A 22,022-nucleotide genomic window follows, 5' to 3' on the forward strand; every position below is an offset into this window, starting at 1 on the left:
ACCTTGTAAATATTTACAAGCTATTCGTCAGTAATATGATGTTTATCATTAATGCTCATCTCCTTACTTACAAATCAAAGCAGACCTGAATATATTACATGTATGTTTAAGTCGTTTCAATTCGGAGTGTAATCTTATATTTTTATGGAGGATGAACATCCCATTTGCAGTGCGTCATACATCTAGTTGCTGAGCTAAAAAAAGATAATGGCATAACGAAGAATAAATTCAGAGGAACGGCAATCAGAACAGCTAACAATTAGCTATTATACTTTTGATAGAATAATGCCAGTAATAAACAAAAGGGGATAAATGCATGCTTTTATTTTGGAGATTATCATAAACGACAGGAAGTCACAGAGTACATAAGTGATAAGCATAGCTTGCGCCATGCTAAAATGTGAATGTCAGACACAGACAATCGTTTAGATGTCTGTCCAAAACACAGGAATCAGTGAAATAATGACATTTAAATTATGTGCTGGGTAAACAGCACTATTTCTCAGTCGATGCATGGACTCGTGTGGGACCATAGCAGTAAAACAACAGCTCGCTTTGAACATTTTCAAATAATAAATGCAAATTAAAATATAAAGAGTTGGAGAAATGATTCTTCTATGTTGTCAAAGCAAAGTTTAATTCACTTACAGATAGTGTTTGACTAGTTTAAATTTTACTGAAAAACCTAAGCATGGAGGAACATAAGAAGGCATATGCTTTCAAAAGTGCAGGTAAAATGAATAAAGTAATACGTGTAAACTTTGAAGTAGGAATATTGATTTAACTTTTATTAGAACAATTAATGCTGTGATTTTAAACATCATATGCAAGTGGCTTAACAACATAAATAATAGATATTGTAATGAGACAGCAGCGATAACAAAAACAACGTATTTTCATTTGCAGACACGCCAAATGAAATACTGAGGGTGGGATATCCCTTCAGATATCCCACCGATTGACCGTCCTGAACATCATATGCTGATCGACCCTCCAACATGGAAAGAGGTGGAAAACACTGTGCGTCGAGCAAGAACGGCATCAGCCCCGGGGCCAAATGGAGTCCCATACAAGGTGTACAAGAATGCACCAGACGTCCTCAGGTTTTTCTGGAGGTTTATGAGAAAAGCATGGCAGAAGAAGATGCTACTCAAAATATGGTGTAGGGTAGGGGGAGTCCTCATCCCAAAGGATAAGGATGAGGAGAACATCAGCCAATTCCGTTGACTCTGCCTGCTAAACGTTGAGGGCAAAATCTTCTTCAGTGTCATTGCACAGAGGATGGGCGAGTATCTGTGAAGAAATGAGTACATCGATACAGCTGTACAAAATGCAGTAATATCAGGATTAACTGGGTGCTCAGAACATTTCAGCATGATCTGGCACCAGATCCAAGTGGCAAAGGCGGAGAGAAAGGATCTCCACGTAGTCTTCCTGGACTTCGCCAATGCCTTTGGTTCGGTGCCCCATGAACTCCTGTGGTCTGCCTTCAACTTCTTCCACACACCATCACAGACAGCCCTGGTTAGATCCTACTTCCAGGACGTGCAGTTCTGCTTCACCACCTCTGACTTTACCACCTCTTGGCAGCGCTTGGAAATAGGCATCATGGCGGGATGCACTATCTCACCCCTGGCATTCACAATGGCGATCGAGATCATCATCCGCGCCTCAAAGTGGTTGGTACGTGGTCAGCGGGTTGACTCTGGCCAGCGCCTCACCCCACTCAGAGTTTACATGGACAATATTACAACGTTGACCACCACCATCCCGTGCACTAAGAGGCTTCTCAGAAAACTGGAAGAGAACATCAGTTGGGCCCGTATGAAGATCAAACCATCCAAGTCACGAAGCATCTCAACTATGAAGTGAGTGCTCTCAGACCTGAAATTCTTCATCAGATATGACCCAATCCCAACAGTGTCTGAGCAGTCTGTAAAGAGCCTTGGCAGGTGGTATGATGCAAGCCTGAAGGACAAGGACCAGGTGCAACAACTGCGTAAGGATATCAGCAGTGGCCTACAGTCCATCGATAACACCCAACTGCCTGGAAAGTTAAATGCCTGGTGCCTGCAGTTCGGACTCCTACCCAGAATACTGTGGCCCCTCGCAGTTTATGAGGTCCCAATCTCAACCGTAGAGAAGTTGGAAAGAGGAGTAACAGGCTACATCAAAAAATGGTTCGGAGTTCCACGATGCCTTACCACCATAGGCCTCTACGGAGATGGCATCCTCAAGCTGCCCCTCACCAGTCTCATAGAGGAGTTCAAGTGTGCAAAAACAAGACTCCAGATGACACTGAATGAATCCAGAGACTTGGTAGTGAGCAACAATGCACAGACCTTGGCAACAGGGCGCAAATGGAGACCAGCCAAAGCAGTGGAAGAAGCAACAACAGCCCTCGGACATGCTGACATTGTGGGCTATGTACAGCAAGGAAGAGGAGGCGTTGGGTTAACAGCTACCCGCCCAGCTTGGAGTAAGGCCAAAGCTCCAGAACAGAGGAAGATGATGGTGGACGAAGTATGCCGCCAGGAGGAGGCTGCAAGATGGGTCAAGACAGTCTGTCTGGGCAAACAGGGTCAGTGGACGAGATGGGACAGTGTGGAGAGGAGGAAGATCAGCTGGAAGGACATGTGGGCCATGGAAGCGAGGCAGTTGAGCTTTGTCATCAGAGCTACGTACGACAGTTAAGACCCCTGCTGGGACCCCAAGTAGCAAGCCAGGAGGTATGCGGTCAGCTTAGGCTTGACTCAGGGAAAAGGACACCCCTGCCATGCATAGTCCCATGAGAAATCTGTTGCTCAACACCAAGCAACTCATGATGAATTGGGATTGACGAAAGCCCTGGGCCGATCACCCTGTGGCTGGCCACCCTTGGAGAGCGCGTCTAGTGATAAGGCCGAAACGCCCAGTGACCCAGGGGCACACTACTGATGATGCGTCCAAATTGCAAAGCACCCATCCACCATTCCACCAGTCATCACTAAAGACACCAAACACTCTGAAGTATGTGCCAGCGCAAAGGAATTTACAATTTATCCTGTGTTTTGCAAACTTAGTAACTACTAAGAGACATAAAATCTAATCATTTTTATTTATATGGCATCGTTTAAAACCTCTTAATGGTTGCAGAGTACTGAATAGTAATAAGAATAAACATTTAAGAGCCAGATACAACTAGACACAACCTTGAACCATATACAAATAAACAAAGAGATTAAACGAAGAGATTACACATCTCTCATGAGGGGTTAAAAGTCAAAGAGTAAAATGTGTTTTAAGAGTTGATTGGACTTAAATGCAAAGATAGGAGGTGGCATTTAGCACACCAAAGGGTAAAAGGTCTGAAGCTTTGAACAAACAGCAGAGAAAGTACATGTGATGCCTTCTGGATGTTATTCTAGACTTTGAGACGACAAGGAGAAATTAATCAGCAAACCCCAGAGACACTTTGTGGGTGTACATTTTGAAGAGGTCGAAAAAATATTGAGGTGAGGAAAGCGATTTAAGAACAGTACAATACAATTTCAAGATAATTCTTAAAGTAAATTTGTTACCGATGGGAATATGTTGAATTATGGTAACGTAGTCGTTAAAAGCAAGTAACAATTTGTACTAACGCACATGTTCAATCCAACCGAAGGTGAAAATTGAATAGATAAGTAAATAGATAAAAGCAGAGATTACGCACTCAAAATTTGGTTCATGATAAAACGTGTTTGATGTTAGCTAACAGGCTAAAAGGATAAAAATGTATTAAAAAACAAAATTTATTTATTTGTCAAACTTGAAACCAAAATTGTTTCTGTGTGCATTAAATGAGTATTTGGGGGTTTGGAGAACCGCTTGAAGTCACGTTTGGACTGATTAATATAACTTTAAGCTTGTTACAGTTAAATTTAGGAAGCTAACCAAGCTATTAAGTCTTTGTGTCGATTTAAAACGTGTTTTTGGAGAGGTGTCACCTTTCCTTTTGACGTAAGGAGAATATGACATAGTGTAATTTGTTCCTAAAACAAGTGGGACATATTTTAATTTTTCAGTTAACATAAGGGCACTAATATAAGACATAGCGAGGAGTGTATTGGATTTTAGGAATCACATTAAGAAGGATAATTAAAAGAGAAGTACATGTTATTTGTTTATTTAACATGTGTACCACTAGAGGGCAATTATTGAACGTTTTGATAGAATTGAGCATTTTTGCAAGACCAGGAATTTGAAGTTTTATAAAGTAGTGACATAGAGGGCTGTAAACATTTTTAGCATATTCAAAACAACAAGGTTTTTGAGAGGTTGTTTGTTCATTGACAAATATATACTTTATTATAATTGGACTTTTTAGGAATATCAGCGCAAAGTAATGATCCGTGAAGACTACACTGACTTTTACAGTGGGTCTAACTAATTTCTGACTGTATCAGAATTGGCCTTTGGACCCCCTTGAAAACGAGATGCTGCATCTCAAGGGGCTATCCTGAATACATTGAAATTGTGTATGGATTTAAAGTATCTAAATGCCCTCAACATCCTTTGACTTTTCAGTGATGGGAAAAATTTAGACATGCCCGTTGTAAAAACTCTAGGGGAGTGATTAGGACAATAAATAGGTGAGCTGGAACACTTTCTCGTTCAGTAGTGACTCAAAGCAGGATAAATACTGAGAAACTAATGTAGGGATGGATGCAATAATCTACTTAATAAGCGGTCAGACATATGTCATTTAGACAGAAGTTGTTTAAAATAATGTGCAAGTAGGATTTATGTAAGAAGATAACTGGAATATTACTAGTTTAACATGTTGATTGCAGCAGTGGACAGAACACTGCCACTCAAATATTATGTTTGTTTCCCATTTCAAAGTGGAAGACAAAATGAGATGTTCGAGGTACTCGTGGGACAAATAATTTTAATAAAACTATAATAGAATGAACGTGACACTTCAAGCAATGAAGGAAATATTGATTAGGCATACAACATTGTATTACATGGTTTGTGGAACAAAGAAGTGTTTGCCATTTCCACTGTTAATCATGAGTAACAAACACTCAATTGGTAGGAGTAATGAATGTGCAATATAATGGTGCAGACAAAGACCAGGCAGCGTTTACATAATACACGATAGATAAAGAGTCAAGGCTGTTAAAACATCCACCAAACTAAGGGGAAAGATGTTGAATTGGAGCATAACATATACATTTCGGGCTGTCAAATTTGACGAGTTAACTCCTGTCACTAATCACAAAAAATTAGAGCATTAATCGTGAATGCACTAAGATTATCCAGGCAATTAATTTGGACTATGCGAGCGCCTTCACCTTAACTGCTGTACGGTCAGTGATTAAAGTGTAAAGAGGAGAGTCCAAGTGGGGTGCTTGCTGACAAATGTCACTCCAAAATACAGCCTGAAAGAGATTTAGATAAAACAATTACTAGGTTGCTTGTTAATAGATGATGTGCATTTATATTAAATAGTCCTGGAGGACATTCTGAAAATGAAATTGCATTCGGGTACAAATATTGGTACAAATTGTAAGTGGAGAAGTTCCGGCTAGATATAGTCGGACTCACTTCGACGCACAGCAAGGGCTCTGGAACCAGTTCTCTCGAGAGGGGCTGGACTCTCTTCCACTCTGGCGTTGCCGGCAGTGAGAGGCGACGGGCTGGGGTGGCAATTCTTGTTTCCCCCCGGCTCAGAGCCTGCACGTTGGAGTTCAACCCGGTGGACGAGAGGGTAGCTTCCCTCCGCCTTCGGGTGGGGGAACGGGTCCTGACTGTGGTTTGCGCTTACGCGCCAAACCGCAGCTCAGAGTACCCACCCTTTTTGGATTCACTCGAGGGAGTACTTGAGAGTGCTCCCCCGGGTGATTCCCTCGTTCGACTGGGGGACTTCAATGCTCATGTTGGCAGCGACAGTGAAACCTGGAGAGGCGTGATTGGGAAGAATGGCTGCCCGGATCTGAACCCGAGCGGTGTTTTGCTATTGGACTTTTGTGCCCGTCACAGATTGTCCATAACGAACACCATGTTCAAACATAAGGGTGTCCATATGTGCACTTGGCACCAGGACACCCTAGGCCGCAGTTCCATGATCGACTTTGTAGTTGTGTCATCGGATTTGCGGCCTCATGTTTTGGACACTCAGGTGAAGAGAGGGGCGGAGCTTTCTACCAATCACCACCTGGTGGTGAGTTGGCTGCGATGGTGGGGGAGGATGCCGGACAGACCTGGCAGGCCCAAACGCATTGTGAGGGTTTGCTGGGAACGTCTGGCAGAGTCTCCTGTCAGAGAGAGTTTCAATTCCCACCTCCGGAAGAACTTTGAACATGTCACGAGGGAGGCGCTGGACATTGAGTCCGAGTGGACGATGTTCCGTACCTCTGTTGTCGGGGCGGCCGATTGGAGCTGTGGCCGCAGGGTAGTTGGTGCCTGTCGTGGCGGTAATCCTAGAACCCGTTGGTGGACACCGGCGGTGAGGGATGCCGTCAAGCTGAAGAAGGAGTCCTATCGGGTTCTTTTGGCTCATGGGACTCCTGACGCAGCAGACAGGTACCGACAGGCCAAGCGGTGTGCGGCTTCAGCGGTCGCGGAGGCAAAAACTCGGACATGGGAGGAGTTCGGTGAGGCCATGGAAAAAGACTTCCGGACGGCTTCGAAGCAATTCTGGACCACCATCCGCCGCCTCAGGAAGGGGAAGCAGTGCAGTGTCAACACCGTGTATGGTGGGGATGGTGCTCTGTTGACCTCGACTGCGGATGTTGTGGATCGGTGGAGAGAATACTTCGAAGACCTCCTCAATCCTACCAGCACGTCTTCCTATGAGGAAGCAGGGCCTGGGGAATCTGTGGTGGGCTCTCCTATTTCTGGGGCTGAGGTTGCCGAGGTAGTTAAAAAGCTCCTCGGTGGCAAGGCCCCGGGGGTAGATGAGATCCGCCCGGAGTTCCTTAAGGCTCTGGATGTTGTGGGGCTGTCTTGGTTGACAAGACTCTGCAACATCGCGTGGACATCGGGGGCGGTACCTCTGGATTGGCAGACCGGGGTGGTGGTTCCTCTCTTTAAGAAGGGGAACCGGAGGGTGTGTTCCAACTATCGTGGGATCACACTCCTCAGCCTTCCCGGTAAGGTCTATTCAGGTGTACTGGAGAGGAGGCTACGCCGGATAGTCGAACCTCGGATTCAGGAGGAACAGTGTGGTTTTCGTCCTGGTCGTGGAACTGTGGACCAGCTCTATACTCTCGGCAGGGTCCTTGAGGGTGCATGGGAGTTTGCCCAACCAGTCTACATGTGCTTTGTGGACTTGGAGAAGGCATTCGACCGTGTACCCCGGGAAGTCCTGTGGGGAGTGCTCAGAGAGTATGGGGTAACGGACTGTCTTATTGTGGCGGTTCGCTCCCTGTATAATCGGTGTCAGAGCTTGGTCCGCATTGCCGGCAGTAAGTCGGACACGTTTCCAGTGAGGGTTGGACTCCGCCAGGGCTGCCCTTTGTCACCGATTCTGTTCATAACCTTTATGGACAGAATTTCTAGGCGCAGTCAGGGCGTTGAGGGTATCTGGTTTGGTGGCTGCAGGATTAGGTCTCTGCTTTTTGCAGATGATGTGGTCCTGATGGCTTCATCTGGCCAAGATCTTCAGCTCTCACTGGATCGGTTCGCAGCCGAGTGTGAAGCGACTGGGATGAGAATCAGCACCTCCAAATCCGAGTCCATGGTTCTCGCCCGGAAAAGGGTGGAGTGCCATCTCCGGGTTGGGGAGGAGATCTTGCCCCAAGTGGAGGAGTTCAAGTACCTCGGAGTCTTGTTCACGAGTGAGGGAAGAGTGGATCGTGAGATCGACAGGCGGATCGGTGCGGCATCTTCAGTAATGCGGACGCTGTATCGATCCGTTGTGGTGAAGAAGGAGCTGAGCCAGAAGGCAAAGCTCTCGATTTACCGGTCGATCTACGTTCCCATCCTCACCTATGGTCATGAGCTTTGGGTCATGACCGAAAGGACAAGATCACGGGTACAAGCGGCCGAAATGAGTTTCCTCCGCCGGGTGGCGGGGCTCTCCCTTAGAGATAGGGTGAGAAGCTCTGTCATCCGGGGGGAGCTCAAAGTAAAGCCGCTGCTCCTCCATATCGAGAGGAGCCAGATGAGGTGGTTCGGGCATCTGGTCAGGATGCCACCCGAACGCCTCCCTCGGGAGGTGTTTCGGGCACGTCCGACCGGTAGAAGGCCACGGGGAAGACCCAGGACACGTTGGGAAGAGTATGTCTCCCGGCTGGCCTGGGAACGCCTCGGGATCCCCCGGGAGGAGCTGGACGAAGTGGCTGGGGAGAGGAAAGTCTGGGCTTCCCTGCTTAGGCTGCTGTCCCCGCGACCCGACCTCGGATAAGCGGAAGAAGATGGATGGATGGATGGATGGTTTGGCTTCTCCAAGTTAGAAGACTTGACCTCCTCAAGGAACTACAGCCGTGTATAATGACGCTCGCTTGTAATAAAACAACTTTCAGTTCAGAAAAGCGTCTCCGACGTCTCTTTTGATCCAGCCGCACTGTCGAGTCACCTTTCTATCCGGACGAGGATGACGAGACCAGAAATAAGCGAACAAAGCGGATGTCATTTAAAAAAAATAATTATGTCCTCATTGAATTTGCTTTAATCAACCCCTTAAGTCAACTATCAGCTATTAATTTATAAAAGGTTGTTGCTGAATAGACAATTTTTTTTTTTTTCTGATCATCCAATTCTGTTGAAACATACACGTAGGACGGATGATTTTCTGTCCAACGTTTGTCTTTGCAGCGCGAGCAGTCCTCTCTCACAGCCGTGTGCGTAACTGTGTCATTTTGTGTGTCCTTTTCAAACGTGCTAAATAAAATGCAAAATGGTGCTCCTAAAATGGTGATCAATGTTGATAAATCAGATTATGCATGCTGTTTCCGATATTTTCATCGCTTCCTCCCAGTATTGTGGGCGTTTTGATGAGATCAGTACATATATTTCCATATTGATGAAGAAAGAGGTGTAAAATTAATTGCACGCCTTATTCTGCTCACTTAACAAACGCAGACCACTTTGGGGGCTGGAGCCTATCCCAGCCGCACTCGGGTGGAAGGCAGGATACACCCTGGGCAAGAGCCAATTCATCACAGGGTTCGCGAACACAGATAGACAAGCAACCATTAAACAAACAAAAAAAAATAGCCAGACAGACAGACCCCAGCGAATGTGCTGTAACCTATCCAGTAGAGTTTGAGTGGGCAATGTTTAGGTTACCTTTTCTAAACCCATCTTTAGCTAGGGTGAGCAGTGTGGTCCTAAATAGGGCTGCTCAGACACACAGTGATCTGCCGGGAATAGCTGCCACTCAAAATCCCACCTATTGGTGACCATTATAAACCTATGCCGCTACTATGCAGAGCATTTAATCCTTCCCCCATCACCAGGCACCCCATCGCCAGTAGACTTGATTTAGTGAGTAAGTAGCAGATACCTGTGCAAAAAGGATGTGCTAACTCTAGCATCACTTCTTTGCTGTGAGGAGCTTTTTTTCTGATGGCAAGGATAAAAATCCACGACAACTGGCAGCTTCACACCGCTGCAGGAGGCTGCCGGAGCTACGGTCATTCGGAGGACCGCCTAAGGTGCACCTCCCGGCACCTGCTTTTCTCTCAGGGTGTGCTCCCCTAGCTTTTGCCCTCCTCGACTTACCACAATGCCAGGGCATGTCCACTCCATGTGGGCCTGTGCATTAGATCTCTGGGGAGCACTGCTGCTCCGAGACCCTCTGCAGTTTGACCTGGGACCGCAAAGTACCCAGTTACCAGGTGTGGCCACGAGGAGGCACTGCAGGGGGCTTCGCAATGGAGAGCCTGTGTGACGGCAGAAGGAGGCTAAGCACTCTGCTCCTCCTTTTCGCCCTCTTGTAAGAGGGCTAGCCGACGGCAGTAGTGTCTGCACTGACGCATCGCGTTGCCCAATACACACACACATTCATCCATACAAACACATATACATACACACACAAATATATATATATATATATATATATATATAAATAGTAATTATATACATGCACACACACACACCACACACACACACACACACACACACACACACACACACACACACACACACACACACACACACACACACACACAGACATAAGCAGACATGGCCTGCTCAGTGACCTAGTGGTTAGAGTGTCCGCCCTGAGATCGGTAGGTCGTGAGTTCAAACCCCAGCCGAGTCATACCAAAGACTATAAAAATGGGACCCATTACCTCCCTGCTTGGCACTCAGCATCAAGGGTTGGAATTGGGGGTTAAATCACCAAAAAGTATTCCTGGGCGCGGCCATTGCTACTGCTCATTGCTCCCCTCACCTCCCAGGGGGTGATCAACATCAATCAATCAATCAATCAATCTTTATTTATATAGCCATAAATCACAAGTGTCTCAAAGGGCTGCACAAGCCACAACGACATCCTCGGTACAAAGCCCACATACGGGCAAGGAAAAACTCACCCCAGTGGGACGTCGATGTGAATGACTATGAGAAACCTTGGAGAGGACCGCATATGTGGGTAACCCCCCCCCTCTAGGGGAGACCGAAAGCAATGGATGTCGAGTGGGTCTGACATAATATTGTGAGAGTCCAGTCCATAGTGGATCCAACATAATAGTAAGAGTCCAGTCCATAGTGGGGCCAGCAGGACACCATCCCGAGCGGAGATGAGAGAATAATTTTTCCACACCTAGTGTGTGTGTGTGACAATCATTGTTACTTTAACTTAACTTAACACACACACATGTATAAACAAACAAATCCATACACAGGCCGGCAGAGCAGTGATCCAGCCTCCGGAACACACCAAGAACCAGCCGATCACTTCACCCATACTGCCCACAGGTCCGGCCATGCACTCCCGTTCCCCTAGCCCGCACCAAGACGACGGCACGACACCGGGCGTGAAGGACGGCGCGGGAGAGCGCAAGGGCAGGCCCGGGCCGACGCCCGACAAGCCAAATAACATACAGTAACAACAAACGAGAAAGAAACAAAAAAAACAGCTCACTATAGATTTGTCAGACACTGAACACCAGACACCATGGCAGCATTCAAGTCTGAATTATGTGCTCAGGACTGGGGTGAGGTTCATACCTCCAGAGACCCAGATGAGGCATTGGAAAACATCCTTAACATTGTCTTAAAACTGTATGACAAGCACTGTCCAATTAAAAAATGTTACATTAAGGACAGCACTGGTAAGGCAAAACTGTGGATCACAAGGACGATACTGATGTCCTGCAAAAAGAAAAATTATCCATACAGACAACATTTAAAGCACAGAACCAATAATAAAGTACAGCAAAAGAACATATTTCTGCAACCTACTACAAAACCCGTTTCCATATGAGTTGGTAAATTGTGTTAGATGTAAATATAAACGGACTACAATGATTTGCAAATCATTTTCAACCCATATTCAGTTGAATATGCTACAAAGACAACATATTTGATGTTCAAACTGATAAACTTTATTTATTTTTTGCAAATAATCGTTAACTTTAGAATTTGATGCCAGCAACACGTGACAAAGAAGTTGGGAAAGGTGGCAATAAAAACTGATAAAGTTGAGGAATGCTCATCAAAGACTTATTTGGAACATCCCACAGGTGAACAGGCTAATTGGGAACAGGTGGGTGCCATGATTGGGTATAAAAGTAGATTCCATGAAATGCTCAGTCATTCACAAACAAGGATGGGGCGAGGGTCACCACTTTGTCAACAAATGCGTGTGCAAATTGTTGAACAGTTTAAGAAAAACCTTTCTCAACCAGCTATTGCAAGGAATTTAGGGATTTCACCATCTACGGTCCATAATATCATCAAAGGGTTCAGAGAATCTGGAGAAATCACTGCACATAAGCAGCTAAGCCCGTGACCTTCGATCCCTCAGGCTGTACTGCATCAACAAGCGACATCAGTGTGTAAAGGATATCACCACATGGGCTCAGGAACACTTCAGAAACCCACTGTCAGTAACAACAGTTGGTCGCTACATCTGTTAGTGCAAGTTAAAACTCTCCTATGCAAGGCGAAAACCGTTTATCAACAATACCCAGAAACGCCGTCGGCTTCGCTGGGCCTGAGCTCATCTAAGATGGACTGATACAAAGTGGAAAAGTGTTCTGTGGTCTGACGAGTCCACATTTCAAATTGTTTTTGGAAACTGTGGATGTCGTGTCCTCCGGACCAAAGAGGAAAAGAACAGTCCGGATTGTTATAGGCGCAAAGTTGAAAAGCCAGCATCTGTGATGGTATGGGGGTGTATTAGTGCCCAAGACATGGGTAACTTACACATCTGTGAAGGCGCCATTAATGCTGAAAGGTACATACAGGTTTTGGAGCAACATATGTTGCCATCCAAGCAATGTTACCATGGACGCCCCTGCTTATTTCAGCAAAACAATGCCAAACCACGTGTTACATCAACGTGGCTTCATAGTAAAAGAGTGCGGGTACTAGAATGGCCTGCCTGTAGTCCAAACCTGTTTCCCATTGAAAATGTGTGGCGCATTATGAAGCCTAAAATACCACAACGGAGACCCCCGGACTGTTGAACAACTTAAGCTGTACATCAAGCAAGAATGGGAAAGAATTCCACCTGAGAAGCTTAAAAAATGTGTCTCCTCAGTTCCCAAACGTTTACTGAGTGTTGTTAAAAGGAAAGGCCATGTAACACAGTGGTGAACATGCCCTTTCCCAACTACTTTGGCATGTGTTGCAGCCATGACATTTTAAGTTAATTATTATTTGCACACAAAAAAAATAAAGTTTATGAGTTTGAACATCAAATATCTTGTCTTTGTGGTGCATTCAATTGAATATGGGTTGAAAAGGATTTGCAAATCATTGTATTCTGTTTATATTTACATCTAACACAATTTCCCAACTCATATGGAAACGGGGTTTGTAGAACACAACAAAAATAGCATCCAAGGTACGTGGAAAGATTAATATAGTATTATCAAAATATACATGAAAAATAAGGACCATCTATCTCTAGGTCAGGGGTCGGCAACCCGCGGCTCCGGGGCCGCATGCGGCTCTTTGACCACTCTGATGCGGCTCAGCTGCATACTTGCCGACCTTCCCGATTTTCCCGGGAGACTTCCGGATTTCAGTGCCTCTCCCAGAAATCTCCCGGGGCAAGTATTCTCCGAGTTTCACCCTAACAACAATAATAAGGGCGTGCCGTGATGGCACAGCATTTAACGCCCTCTTCAACAGCGTGCCAGCCCAGCTACATGTTGTATGCAGCTTCAGTTTGTACACGTAATTGACAGCAAGGCATACTTGTTCAACAGCCATACAGGTCACACTGACGGTGGCCGTATAAAACAACTTTAACACTCTTACTATGACAAACACATTTCGGGAGAACATCTGCACCGTAACACAACATAAACACAACAGAACAAATACCCAGAATCCCATGCAGCCCTAACTCTTCCGGGCTACATTATATACCCCGCTACCACCAAACCCCCCCGCCCCCCCCCCCCCCCCACACACACACACACATACACATCAACTCCCCCGCCCCCCTCTCCGTGCGTCGGTTGAGGTGGGCGGGGTTTGGTTGGCGGGGGTGTATAATGTAGCCCGGAAAAGTGTTGCATGTGTCAGGCTTGTCCCTGACAGTTTGACTGTGTTTTAGTTTTTTCTCTGAGTTTGTCTTAGTTTTCTGTCCAGCACTTTTATTTTGTCTTTATTTCCTACTTGTCTCCCTGAGTGCTGTGTCCCCTCAGCTGTGGCTGATTGGCACCTGGCCACACCTGGTGTCAATCAGCCAGCTGCTATTTATACCTGCCCTACCCTCCAGTCACTGCTGGATCATTGTCGTCACTACCTGATTGTCATTGCCGATGTCATTGTAGTGTCTACCTGTCCTTGTCGCTGTCGTCATAGCGGTAAGCTGTTCCTTATAGCTATTTACGGTTGGTTTCTCCTAGCTTCTTGTTTTCCTGTTAGCCAGATCCTGTTAGCCGTTTGCTATTTCCAGTTTTTCTGTTTTCTGGTTCCTGTTTCCATTTTGCCTGTTCCTAGTTTGTGTTTTTACTTTATTTCGAACATTAAATCATGTTTTCCCGTATAACGCCTTCCGCCTTCTCTGCATCTTGGGGTTTGCGTCCTACAAACTCTGACATAATGATCCAGCGAAATTCGAACCTCGCAGACATGTCCATGGCGGAGAGGATGAACAAGGCTTTGGAATTAATGGATAAATTAAAGGAAAGTTCGGCCTCATTCCAAGCCCTCTCCCACCCACCCCTGTCGTCTGTGGGCCTATCTGGTGATGTCTGGGATCCGTCCCTTGAGGGGGGGGCTATGAGTGGCTGTGCAGCTAGGGAGGCACAGCTACTTCTCGCCCCAGTGGGTCTGCAAAAGACAACGCCATCATCTCAGGTGGGTCTGCAACAAACGCCACCATCATTTCCGGTGGGCCGGCAGACGCCATCATCATCTCCGGTGGGTCTGCAACCTACGGCGCCACCATGCACTCCGGTGGGCCGGCAGACGCCACCATGCACTCCGGTGGGCCGGCAGACGCCACCATGCAGTCCGGTGGGCCGGCAGACGCCACCATGCAGTCCGGTGGGCCGGCAGACGCCACCATGCACTCCGGTGGGTCTACAACCAACGGCACCACCATCCTGTCCGGTGGGCCAGCAGCAGACGGCGCCACCATCCTCCTCTCCGGTGGGCCAGCAGCAGACGGCGCCACCATCCTCCTCTCCGGTGGGCCAGCAGCAGACGGCGCCACCATCCTCCTCTCCGGTGGGCCAGCAGCAGACGGCGCCCCCATCCTCCTCTCCGGTGGGCCAGCAGCAGACGGCGCCACCATCCTCCTCTCCGGTGGGCCAGCAGCAGAGGGCGCCACCATCCTCTTCTCCGGTGGGCCAGCAGCAGAGGGCGCCACCATCCTCTTCTCCGGTGGGCCAGCAGCAGAGGGCGCCACCATCCTCTTCTCCGGTGGGCCAGCAGCAGAGGGCGCCACCATCCTCTTCTCCGGTGGGCCAGCAGCAGAGGGCGCCACCATCCTCTTCTCCGGTGGGCCAGCAGCAGAGGGCGCCACCATCCTCTTCTCCGGTGGGCCAGCAGCAGAGGGCGCCACCATCCTCTTCTCCGGTGATCCAACAGACGCCGCCACCACCATGCACTCCGGTGGGCCAGCAGAGGGCGCCACCGCCATCCTCCCCGGTGGGCCAGCAGAGGGCGCCACCGCCATCCTCCCCGGTGGGCCAGCAGAGGGCGCCACCGCCATCCTCCCCGGTGGGCCAGCAGAGGGCGCCACCGCCATCCTCCCCGGTGGGCCAGCAGAGGGCGCCACCGCCATCTTCTCCGGTGGGCCAGCAGAGGGCGCCACCATCGTCTCCGGTGGGTTCTCCCACACCGGCGGACGAGCCACCTCGCCAATTGCGGCGGCGTTCAACTCGCCGTCGCCACCTAACTCTTCCCCGCTGGTTGCGGGGACACTTAGCCTGGTGGCCCACCTCCTTGTCCTCCCTCCACCCTCCCGTGACTTTGGACTTTTTTGGGGCGGGGGGGGGGGGGGGGGGGGGGGGGTTCTAGAACGTCTGGTATCCGTTATAGGAAGGGGGGCTACTGTCAGGCTTGTCCCTGACAGTTTGACTGTGTTTTAGTTTTTTCTCTGAGTTTGTCTTAGTTTTCTGTCCAGCACTTTTATTTTGTCTTTATTTCCTACTTGTCTCCCTGAGTGCTGTGTCCCCTCAGCTGTGGCTGATTGGCACCTGGCCACACCTGGTGTCAATCAGCCAGCTGCTATTTATACCTGCCCTACCCTCCAGTCACTGCTGGATCATTGTCGTCACTACCTGATTGTCATTGCCGATGTCATTGTAGTGTCTACCTGTCCTTGTCGCTGTCGTCATAGCGGTAAGCTGTTCCTTATAGCTATTTACGGTTGGTTTCTCCTAGCTTCTTGTTTTCCTGTTAGCCAGATCCTGTTAGCCGTTTGCTATTTCCAGTTTTTCTGTTTTCTGGTTCCTGTTTCCATTTTGCCTGTTCCTAGTTTGTGTTTTTACTTTATTTCGAACATTAAATCATGTTTTCCCGTATAATGCCTTCCGCCTTCTCTGCATCTTGGGGTTCGCGTCCTACAAACTCTGACAGCATGTAGTCCAAGACTATGACAAAAAGGAAGGGGGCTAGGGTCTCTCCTTGCATCCAGGATGTCAAACTCCTCACTGTCGTCATCTGGGGACACCACCTTGCCCGTGATTCTGCATCCGACCTATTTCATAGAAAATAACCAAACAATAAATAACCCTAAAGGAATATTAGATGCATTTAACACCTTTTCGTGAATGTTGCACCCAATTTAGCAAATTAAATCAATCAAAAAACACTGTCAAATTTATTTAACAAATCATTCAACACCAGACACCCGGGCCGACACCCGACAAGACAACCAACACAACAACAAACGAGAAGGAAGCCGGCAAGTTCGCCAGCCCTGACAACCCCCATGTGCACGCGCTGCCACAAGCAAAAGCATTGGCCACCCCACCCGCACTGGACCAAGCAGCCACGGGCGTCTACACCACAGACAAACGGCAGCAGAAACAACGGCTGCAATACTCCAGACAACCAGCACCACTTGATCAAATCAAAGCGACCGAAAAACCGCAACCGATAACCACACACCAATCGGACCATGGAGACCAGCCAGCGCCAACTCGCCATTCAGCCCGAACGCCAACACACAAACAAGAGACATTAAAACTCCCCCATTAATAGACTCCACTCCCCAATCCAAACCCACACAAACACACCACCGCCCAAACAACCGAGACACAGCACCCACACAAAACAAGAGTGCGGCGCTATCCCCGCATTAGCCACCGACACAGTACACAGCGCAAGGCCGGACCAGACGGGCACGGACCCCACCCAACAGGAAACAGAACCTGCGTGACGCCACACAAAACATAAAAAATAAAAACCTCACACCCCCAGCGAGGTCTCTGGGGGTGTGAGACCAGACCGGAGTCCCCAGAGCCCGCGCTGGCCGAGGAGGCAATGAGGGGCACGCCACACCCCCGAGCCCCAACCCACTCGTGGATGTGATGTGGGAGTGTACAAGGCCCCCAGAGAGTCTACTGTGTAGTTAAAATTAGGAGGTCAGCCATTACAGCTGACCTCCAGTCCCTATTGAGGCTATGAATAAAACCTTTGAATGGTTCAAAATAAAAATGCTACTCACCAGTGTTGTTAATTTCTTGAATAGAAAGGATGCATGTAGATCTTTCATCTGGGCATATTTGTCAGTTCCATCTTTCAAAGTCCAATAATCCATGAATTAATTAATTTTCAATGGACAACATATCCAGTGCATTTAATCTCGGCTGCTCCATTGTGTTTCTGGTAAATGTCTTGATCCTCTTCAGTGTGGAACAGTTTCTCTCAGACTCAGCTGTGGTCATTGGTGTCGTGATAATAATTTTGAGCAGTGACACAGTTTCAAATAAGGCATCCTATAGCTTGTTGTCATAAATCAACTGCAGCAGAGATGTTGCACTCAGCATGCAACTCTGAGTGACTGTACAGGGACTTCAGCTCAGGTTCTAACTTAACTTTCATGACTTCTGCGGTGCTTTTTTGTGGACTTCTGGATCTGCCTCCCGGCAGCCTTTTGGCCATGGAGACCAGCTGCTGGGTCTCTGCCACACCAGAGTCCATTTGGAGAGATTGGAGGAGATGCATGAAGAGACAGGGCTGCGGAACTAGCGCTGAGCGCCGGGACAGACAGGCTTCACAGTGTCTTGGCTGAATGAGCAGGTATCGGACACCTCAGTCTCCTTAGACGCATCCTCGCTCATCCATGTGGATTGGACACTGGCCGAGTTGGTGGGCGGCCGAGAGTGTAGTCGGCTCTTTTGGTTGCTTTGTTGGGTCTGCTCCTGTCTCTGGCCATGCTCCCTCCACCCCAGCAGACGATGGCGTGGAACACCACAGAGGCCACCACAGTGTTTATGTTTCTTTTACTTTTTATTCGTAGCTGTATGTAGAAGTGGCTGGTTGCATCAGCTCTGCTCTTTTTAATGTCTTCAATGTCCTTTGTTTTCTTTGATGTTTGATGTTTCTCTCTTACACACATGTAAGAGGGATGTGTGCTATGGCTATGAGTTGTTTTTTCCCTTGGCTTCAGTCTGGACCGCCTCTCCAGGGGCCCAGGCTTAGACCGATTTTTTTTTCTCACCCCCACCCCCATTGTTTACCTGCATCTCACCTTTTTTGTAAGGGGCGCCGGAAGTTGGCAGACCCGTCAGCGATCCTGTTCTGTCTCCTTGTAAAGTTTGTCTGATCTTGAATGGGATTGTGCTGAAAATCTTAATTTCCCCTCAGGGATCAATAAAGTATTTCTGATTCTGATTCTGATTACGTACATAGTAGTACATGTATCCATGTACTACAACATGTAGTACATGGATATTACATAATTGCTGGTCTAAGTATTTACTGTGTATTTATTTGAACAGTTTTTATGTTGTGTACAAGGTGGATCAGTAATATGTTGTGTACAAACTTTTAACATGTCTACGAAGTTCAAGATCAGAGCCTGATGTCTCCTGGTTTTACTACATCTTGTATTTGACTTGGCTATTAGAGTTAGGCCAAATAAGTACTCAATTTCAGCCTAAACCCTTTCGGTCTGTAAAATGGTCAATTTGTAGATGTAAAACTGTTGACCACTGACCGAAGAAATAATAAATTAAACTCTGTATGTGTGCGTTGCCCAACATGTGCCTCTGCTCGTACTACCATAAAATGGCAACCAAGGTAATCAAAAAGGTCAACCAACGAACGAGATTTATCTATAGAATCTCCTCTCTGGTCAATTAAAGCACCATGAGGATTCTGGCGGGAACTCTCGTTCAACCCTTTTTCAATTACGCATGCACCTCCTGGTACCCTAGCACCTCCAAAACCCTCAAATCTAAACTCCAAACATCCCAGAACAAGCTAGTCAGATTACTTCTAGACCTCCACCCCAGATCCCACCTCACTCCTAGGTAGGAGTCTTCTCCAAAGTGGGCTAGCTCAGGGTGGAGGACAGAGTAAAAAAACTTGCACTGAGCCTAGTCTATAAAATCCAATACACCTCCCTGATACCGAAGTACATGTCAAACTACTTCCTTAACGTAAATGACCGCCATAACCACAACACCAGGGGGAGCTCCACTAACCACGTTAAACCCAGATTCCGAACTAACAAAGGTCTTAACTCATTCTCTTTCTATGCCACATCAACGTGGAATGCGCTCCCAACAGGTATAAAAGAAAACCCTTCCTTCAAAACCGCAATAAAAGTTCACCTCCAGGGAGCTACAACCCTAAACTAACACCCTCCCCGGATTGTTAATAATCAAATGTAAACAATCAAATGCAGATACTTTTTCTTATGCCTTCTGATCTCTCTCTCTCTCTCTCTCTCTCGCGCTCTCGCTCTCTCTCTCTGCCCACTACTTGCTGTCCATATCCTACCAAGTCAGACCTACACTGTTCCAATATCCATTTCTCTGTTCTCAATTGTTGATGATTGATGATAACAACCAAACCCAACCCCCCTGCCCCCCTCCACACCCCGGATTGTAAATAATGGAAATAATTCAATGTGATGATCTTGTGTGATGACTGTATTATGATGATAGTATATATCTGATAGTATATATCTGTATCATGAATCAATTTAAGTGGACCCCGACTTAAACAAGTTCAAAAACTTATTCGGGTATTACCATTTAGTGGTCAATTGTACGGAATATGTACTTCACTGTGCAACCTACTAATAAAAGTCTCAATCAATCAAAAACCATCGACTACTGCGTGCCGTCATGTCCGGACAAAAAAAAAAAAAAAGTACCGGTATTTTTCAGAAGTAGTATAGTAGCATTTTTAACTTATTAGTACTGGTACAACCAAACTTCCCTACAATGGCTGCACTGCAGGCCACAACATGGTGACAGGGGCCCCCAAATCCAGTCACTTCCTTTCCCATGGTCATTTCTGATCATTTCCTAAAAGTTGTATTCAAATCTGCTTTAGGAGATTTAGCAGAAAACTTTAGAAGTTATATTGCAAACATACTAACCCTATCGAGCACAAAACCTCCTTAGAAGGGTAATCAATGAATAAGACAAATACAGACAATACAAGCAAGTGTGGCCTAACTGGTCCTACACCTGCTAGGTCCTCCGACCTGAGTCCTCTGAATGAGTGTGAGAACGCTACGCATGGAGCTGAAAGCCCAAGCTGTCAACTCAATGTCGAGCAAAAACTCTTAAGGCTGGTGATAGGCATATCAAACATGGACTCGTGGAGACGACTGGCTGTCACGTACAGACCATCGGCTGCCGGGGAGTGCTACAAGAGCCACAAGGACAAAATGAAGAAATTTGCCATCATATTCTTAGAAGTGACATTTTTTATTTGACATTTTACATGCACTTCTTCACGAAAAAACGTGGCCGCCTCATGAATTGTGGGGCCCTACACACAGCACGTGTTTGGCGTTTAGAGCAGGGCGGCCTTGGCTGTTTGAACTGTAAGAGGAGGAGGCGGGAGCCTGTGAACGTCAGACAAGTATACTCAAAAGACTCCAATAAATATCTTGTCAGATATCAAAACCTTTTTTCGGAGCATTGACGACAGACATCAATTTGCATTCTTAAATGAATTTGAAAAAAGGTCTGCAACAGAAATGGCACTTTTCTAATGTAGGTCCAAAGGGCAGGTACTGGAGCACCACTTGGGGCCTATCTGTGCATGTGGCAAGAGGTTAGCATTAGCACTGTTAGCTCCGCATTGGAAGGTTACAGCGTGGAGTGACAGGTGGTTGTTAGTGCTACTTAATAAAGCGACTGAACGCGTGTCGGGGAATGTGTCTCTTTTTGTCCACAAACAGGATATTGTATGATTACATGATGAACAAGACTTCATTATTGTCCTGTAGTAGCAGCAGCAGTTGTGCGAGTGTGTACTTACAAGTTGTGTGTTAAGTTTGCTGTGTGATGTTGCCTGCGATGAGGTGGCAACTTGTCCAGGGTGTACCCCGCCTTCCGCCCGAATGCAGCTGAGATAGGCTCCAGCACCCCCGCAACCCCGAACGGGACAAGCAGTAGAAAATAGATGGATGGGTGTGATGTTGCCTCTTCCCATATGATATCAAGTTCATTTGGAGCACAATGGCGGCTGTTGCTTAAAGAACTATTGCCTTCCCGTTAACAAACACTGTGTAACATTACCAGAATTGTGTTTTAATTACCAATTCACGCTGAATTGTTCAGACTGTATGCACGTAAAGTACTGTCAAATCTTGTACTTTTTGTGCACAGTCCCTGTTGTAGATTGCTGCAAGTTTTGGGTTTTTTATTTGAAGTCGCACTGGAATTCATGCGTGTTCCTAATTAGGAATATGGAAATGTAGTTGTGTCTGCCTGAGCGTGCATCCCATTAGAAGGAATCTTTCACGCGAGTACAATCTTTAGCATGTAAACACTTTACCACACCGCTTTGGTAACTGTAGGAGCTTACCAGCCGGGTGCCGATCAGTTAAAAAAAAGCAAATATCACATGTTTGGCACATCTCTAAAAAATACATTGTTTTTGGACAATATGTGAATGCTTTCCACTTTTTAAGTGCCAGTTTGTGGCCTATTTAAGCACCGACATTGTTTAAAAAGAGTCAATGTGGCACCGGAGTGGGATATAAACCTTAATCATGACATGACCATAAACCAAGACTAAAGAACAGTATTTTTACCTGTCGTCATGTTGATGTCAGATATTTCTGAGTAGTTGTTGATGCTGATGGGGTAACTGGTGGCATTCAGAATGTCCTTTAGTATGTTTATCACACTCAAATCTGTGGTGAGCAGCTCAACAGAGATGATGGACTCATAACCAAATGGAAGCTCTGCGGGGATATTTAATAAATTATGTTT

General features: G+C 46.9%; 1 protein-coding gene across 1 annotated transcript in view; it reads right to left on the reverse strand.

The window, feature by feature from the left end:
- Nucleotides 1-22,022, reverse strand: part of LOC133571910 (uncharacterized) — a 145,889-nt gene that overhangs the window by 91,065 nt on the left and 32,802 nt on the right. Inside the window, exon 9 of the mRNA XM_072911827.1 lies at nucleotides 21,842-21,994. Coding sequence (XP_072767928.1) covers nucleotides 21,842-21,994 — 153 coding nt within the window. The remainder of the gene's footprint in view (nucleotides 1-21,841; nucleotides 21,995-22,022) is intronic.

The sequence above is a fragment of the Nerophis lumbriciformis genome, linkage group LG29, assembly GCF_033978685.3.
Source record: "Nerophis lumbriciformis linkage group LG29, RoL_Nlum_v2.1, whole genome shotgun sequence".
Classification (NCBI taxonomy): domain Eukaryota; kingdom Metazoa; phylum Chordata; class Actinopteri; order Syngnathiformes; family Syngnathidae; genus Nerophis; species Nerophis lumbriciformis.